At 39.0% G+C, this 6,308-nt stretch overlaps 1 protein-coding gene across 8 annotated transcripts in view; it reads left to right on the top strand.

The window, feature by feature from the left end:
* Nucleotides 1–5,061, top strand: part of wdfy3 (WD repeat and FYVE domain containing 3) — an 85,094-nt gene extending 80,033 nt beyond the window's left edge. For 6 of the 8 annotated variants that reach the window (XM_025009252.2, XM_025009254.2, XM_025009249.2 and 3 more), the window contains 5 exons: nt 611–757; nt 834–1,067; nt 1,143–1,254; nt 1,597–1,794; nt 1,888–5,061. In XM_025009252.2, the coding sequence (XP_024865020.1) occupies nt 611–757; nt 834–1,067; nt 1,143–1,254; nt 1,597–1,794; nt 1,888–2,008 (812 nt within the window). In that variant the 3' untranslated portion in view covers nt 2,009–5,061. The remainder of the gene's footprint in view (nt 1–610; nt 758–833; nt 1,068–1,142; nt 1,255–1,596; nt 1,795–1,887) is intronic. The other 2 variants (XM_025009255.2, XM_025009250.2) reach the window with 1 other exon arrangement.
* Nucleotides 5,062–6,308: the final 1,247 nt, after the last annotated feature.

The following is a 6,308-nucleotide window of genomic DNA, read 5'->3' as shown; positions in this document are numbered from 1 at the left end:
TCTGTTTCTACTTCTATCTGCTTCTACTTCTATCTGCTTCTGTTTCTATCTGCTTCTGTTTCTATCTGCTTCTGTTTCTATCTGCTTCTGTTTCTACTTCTATCTGCTTCTGTTTCTATCTGCTTCTGTTTCTATCTGTTTCTACTTCTATCTGCTTCTACTTCTATCTGCTTCTGTTTCTATCTGCTTCTGTTTCTATCTGTTTCTGTTTCTATCTGTTTCTGTTTCTACTTCTATCTGTTTCTGTTTCTATCCGTTTTCACAAAGAATTCACAGAAATGTTTTGTTTACAAATAAATAAAGAAATGAGTCGTTGTGTAAATGCTGAGTCAGCTCATTCAGAAGATGCTACTTTGTCTTTTTGTTTTTATAACTTTTATTATTTTCAAAATGTTTAACTTTATTTACAAATATTTTCCCATAGAAACATAAAGAGATGTCTTCAGAAACATTGTTCTGTATTAAAGCTGTTTGTCTCTTTCTGATAGTTAGTTTTTAGTTAACCCTTTGTTACATTTATCTGGCATTCTTCTAGTTTTAACATCTCAGTGTTATTTTCACAGAACATGTCAGTTTTTTCTTGTTTCCTCGTGTTCTCTCGGTCTCTCAGAAGGTGGCGACAGTAACAACGGCGGCGACGACGACAGCAGCGAGTCGGACGGAGACGAGCCCAGTCTGAGTCAGGAGCCCCGAACACCACGCAACCCTTCGACCGGCGAAGGCAGCCAGCCGGGCAGCGCCGTGCACAGACCCAGAGGTACCGGGCCTTCTTCTTTAATTCCCGTGTCCATATCTGCCCGTTTCCTCACCCTCCGGTAACAAACGTCCGTCAGGGCCGTCCTCCCGAGCCGGAGCCTCCTGGTCGATGGACAGCGGCTCAGACGACTCTCACCGCTGGTCGGACACCCTCAGCATCGACGAGAAGGACGGCTTCGTCTTCGTCAACTACTCCGAGGGCCAAACTAAAGGCGTCCCCTCTCATCCAGCTCATCCGGGCCTGAGCTCCGCCCATCAGCCCCTCCACCCCCCCACCGCCGAGCAGCGGACCTATAATCAGCTCAAAGCAGGTGTGTGTCCCGCCGTTTCTTTCCCGCTCAGCTTCTCGGCCGTTTGGAGCCGATCTGACGGCTGCGTGCTTACAGGATACAGATGGGAGCGGCAGCTGGTCTTCCGGAGTAAACTCACCATGCACACGGCGTTTGATCGCAAGGACAACGCCCACCCAGCTGAGATCACCTCGCTCGCCATCTCCAAGTACGAGAGCCGTCTCAGACTGACCCAGGAGCAGATTTATCTTTAAGTTATCAGCTCATTCCAGTACATTCTTCCAATTATTTCAACTCCTATAACTTTATGGTTCCATCTTATTTAAGGGTTTTATTACCGATAAGGTAAAGAAAATGTCATTCTTTTCTATTCTGCACGTTTATTTAACCAATAATAGTCAAGATAAGATTAATTTGAGTGACAGCTGAAGGGTTTGTATAAAATATATTCAGTAAATTCTAAAACCAGCAAAGAAATATGATCAGATGTACAAAATTCAGCTTCTGTTTCTAACTGAACCCGTCTCTGTGTGTGTGTGTGCACCTGCAGAGACCACAGTAAGATCCTGGTGGGCGACTGGCGCGGCCGAGTCTTCAGCTGGTCGGTGAGTGACCAGCCGGGCCGCTCGGCTGCGGACCACTGGGTGAAGGACGAGGGCGTGGACAGCTGCTCGGGCTGCGCCGTCCGCTTCTCCCTGACGGAGCGACGCCACCACTGCAGGAACTGCGGGCAGCTCTTCTGTCAGAGGTAACATCGGCACGTTTTCCGCTCTATCTGGTTTCACTGTTCCCCTCCCGATCGTCCCTAAACGCCCCCCCCCCGGCTCCTCTGGTGTCGCAGGTGCAGTCGCTTCCAGTCAGAAATCAAAAGGCTGAAGATCTCGTCTCCAGTCCGGGTTTGTCAGAACTGTTACTACAACCTGCAGCACGAGCGAAGCGTCGACGACGGCTGCAGAAACTGAGCTCTGCGAGAGTTCACCACCGACCGGAGACCCGAGGAGGCTTTCCCCCCAAACTCCTCCCACACGACCCCAAACCCCGCCCACATCCTTTAACTCCCCAAACGTCCCGTTACCACTTAGATGTACATAAACCACAGTGAAGAGAACAGGATACCTGATCCGAAACAGACTCTAATCATCCCCGCTCCTCCTCCTCCTCCTCCTCCTCACAAGGAAACGATCAAAGCAGACTTGTTCATAGTGTAAATACGTCTCACGGCCTTTTTAACTCTGCAAACAGAACAAAACTTAAGGTCAGTAAAAAGAAAGAAACCACTTCCCTGTAATTTAGCGTTGTGACTAACCACTGTTGGCTTTAAAAGAGAAAACAAAAACAAAACCTGCGTCACGGAGCGAGGGATCTGAATGTCAAAAATTCATGTTTGTGGCTCAAGTTATGCAAAAATCACCTTTCTTTTCTTATAAATCATTTCCAGCTCACTTTGTTGTTTACAGAAATGTATTTTTATTTCCTGATGTCTCCATCAGAGAGAAGTCGATCATTTCTCTTTTTTTTTTTGCCAAAATGTTTTGATAATATTTTTAACTTGTATCATCTGCTCTGTCCTTCATAGGAAGCCCACCTGCAGATATTTGTTGCTGCTGCTCTCTGTAGACTCATCATTTTACATGTTTTAAACATTTTTAAACTTAGCTGCTCGTTTTAAAATAAAACGCTCCTTCGTTTGTCGTCGCGTCGAAGCAGCTCGAAAAGAGACGACTTTATTTATCTGCTGCGATCTTCTCCGCTCGACTCCACACACTCCTCACACTCACACACTCTACACACTCCTCAAACACTCCTTACACACACACACACACCTCAAACACTCCACACACACTCCACACACACCTCAGTTCTTCTATTAGCTGCCGATCAGAGAAACTATTTAAAGGAACTTGTTGCAAAAAGTGAACTCAAAACATAAAAATAAAAAAATCATCCTGATGATGCTGCAGTTTGAAATAATTTACTCGGGTGGTTTTCCAGATTTGTTGATATGCGGTTCTATAACGCGGGTACGCGCTCGATGTAAACAAAAATATGTAGCCATCCCAGGCGGCTCTTCCTGTTTACCTTCTGCTAAACAAACGATCACAGATTTTCTTTTCTTACAAGTTTTTAATTTAGGACACATTTACCATCAATATGAGGACAAAATGATTTAGTTTCTTTATAAAATTTTGTCTTTGTGGTTCTGCAGTGAGTGCCTTTAAAAGTCTAAATAAAAATAATAACAAAACCGTCAAACTGAAACGTTTCTGTTCAGCTGGTTGAAGATTAAGATGGATTTTTAAATTCAGTCAATTTTATATTTTATTATTGATGTCTTGTTGCTCAGTTTGTTTACATCCTAAAGAGCTTCTGTTAATATTTGAATTTATTTATTTCAGATGTAAAAATGAACTAAATCTGCTCAAAATCTGGGTTTGGATTAAAGTAATCTCCAGACAAATACAAAATATTACAGATAATCTGATTAGATGTTAAACATGTGAGATAACTGCATCCTTTAAATCAGTGGTTCCCAAATGAGGGGTCGGGGCCCCAGTGTGGGTCATAAAACACAAACTTGGGGTCCTTAAATAATCTACAGATTTACGGTGATTGCTTGAGGCATATTTTTTATAATAATTGTCACAAAGATTAAAAACAGCAGAGATAACTTATTAATAAAAATGTTCAGATGCTTTATGTCGTTGTTGGTCAATAAACCCAGGAGATCAGCTGCTTTAAGATTTCTTTAAAATGATTTTATTAAAAACAAGTTTTAGTCTGGGATGAACAGATCTGAGTAAAAGATTTATTTCAAGCTTAAATTTAGACCCTTCAGCTGCTGGAGGTTTAAAGGTGCTCGTTTCAAAGTCATAAAATCCAAACAGAAACAAAATCCTCTCAACGATGCTTAATGTGTCCTTAAATTCAACATAACCACCAAACTTATCGGCCATGTTTGTTTCCCTACATCAGTCACATGACTCAAGCTCCCATGTGGTTTTTGATGCATTCAGCCCAACGTTTACATTGAGCGCGTACCCGCATTTCAGTCTGTAAAACTGCAGGAGTAAACTCTTTGAAACAACCTTTTTTTATGTCTGATTTCATGATTTGCAGCGAGTTCCTTTAATAATTTGCTTCTTTTTGTGAACTCTTCGTCCGTCTCCTGTTTTTTGGCCACCAGCTGTGCATTCAGGTGCTGCTTTATTATTCTTATTTTTATTTTTCTTACCCAGAAACAACTTTAAAGTCTTTTCTTATCCACCACTGCAGCTGTCGGGATGATAATATGCACTCCAGTTGTTTTTTTCATTTCATCTCTCTGGATTTTTCCGTACTGTAACTGCTGACGAGTCGACTTTTATCAATCAAGAGTTTCTTTGCACCTTGTACAAAAAAAAGAAAAAAAAATTAAAACGAGGAATCATGAGTTATTTTTATTAAATGCAGGTTTATGTTGTCATTTCAGCAGAAAGGTGCATTTCACTGCAGATAAATGAACTGTACAAAGTATTTATGCAATTATAACTGGTTTTAGATTTGTTTTTTTTAATGATTATCGCAATTTCAGCAAGTTTTGTTACTTGTTGCATGTTTATTAACACAGCTGACTTTCTGTGTCAGTGTATTGTACATGTTAGGATGTTTTTTTCTGCTTTTTTCTTGTTCGATGAGCGACCGGCTGATGAGGTTTCTGTACAGAGCCGCAGATCACGTTCTGGACTCCAGGTGGACTTTTGTACTCTTCACGGACTCGTTAGGAGACAAACGAGAGGAAACTCCTGGATTCTTGCGTTAGGCTGCATTACTACAGTATCTGGTGTGCAATCTGTGATAGCTGAATGTTCCTTGTATATTTGTGTTCACTACATCCTGCAAGAGAAAAATAAAGTTAAAAAAATGTAGAGTAAAGCTCCTGTTACAGAAACAACAAAAAAAATAACAATAATGCAATAGATCTGGTACTTATTCTTTTTAATTTCATTTCAATAAATAATGGCTGTTTACCACCAAAGGCTTTGGTTTCTTATTTGGGGAGAAGAAATGGGTTTGCTTTTAAAAATATTACAGAAAACTGATCAAACTTCAAAGTTTCTATCTGTGGGGAAAAAAATCAAAAATAAAATTGTTCAACTTTAAAGGCAGGTTATATTTTATTCATTTAATTTTTGAGTGTGTCTGTTAGCAAGATATTTTATGAACCACTGGACAAGTTTTAATGAAATTTTAAGAAAATAATCATTGGATGAACATCTATAACTGATTAATTTTAGGAGTCAATTCAAGATGGCTGCTACAGCTAATCGACATTAGCCAACACAAAGATGTCCACAACTCAATCCATTTCACATATATTGAATTACAATTTCATGTGGTAGCAGCTGAGTAGTTGTTAATAATAGTATAAATAATAATAAGTTCGACTGGGATTCATTAGTGGTTTGCTAAACATTGGAAGTTGTGAGATTAAGGCGAAGCAGGAAGTATAGGAAGATTCTTCTTATGTCTTTAACACTCATCTTGGTCATGCATGTGTCTTTGCTTAAATTTAATTTAACCGAAAGATAACGTCTTGTGTTAATACTTTCAATACCAAAACAACAAGGATTCTTGAATTCATTTTTAACAGGAAAACTATTTCCTACCATTTATGTATAATTCGTAGAAATAACATTGAACCAAACGTAAAGGGTTGTGTCGCCCTCTAGTGGTCATATAGGAGAACGGCACAACGCTGTTCTGGTGTCATGTTTACGTCAACTACAACATGTTAATACTTCCTGTCAGGACTTCCAAAGTAAAATAACTTACATTTTAGCACAATGTTTTGTATTATTATATATAAAACATATTATTTTTTTTTATAATAATGTACATTTTTTTTAGATAAACTCATGGGCCGATGTAAACATCTACTGGAATATTTGTAACTTGTATTTAAAAAACAACAAAAAAGAACCTTTCAAATTTGTTGATTCTCACCACTTAATTTTAAAAGCGTAACAATTGGTTTTAAAAGCTGAGTGCCCTTTAAAACTGCAATTTTAAAATAGATTTAAATAATAATGAATTTTTTTTCTGTATCAGATCCAAATAAATTCCCGCCTATGTATGAAATGCAGTATGAATGTATGAAAAATAGTAGTTTGTATTTGCTTATTTATTTCTTGTACAAAGTGTTGGTAAATATTTTTTAACTCTCCCAATTAATATGTATTTTTTGTTTTAATTAATTACTTATTTTATGTATTTTTAAATGTA

This window comes from Kryptolebias marmoratus, linkage group LG1 (genome assembly GCF_001649575.2).
Source record: "Kryptolebias marmoratus isolate JLee-2015 linkage group LG1, ASM164957v2, whole genome shotgun sequence".
Taxonomy (NCBI): Eukaryota; Metazoa; Chordata; class Actinopteri; order Cyprinodontiformes; family Rivulidae; genus Kryptolebias; species Kryptolebias marmoratus.
This window is presented reverse-complemented; position numbering and strand designations above follow the sequence as displayed.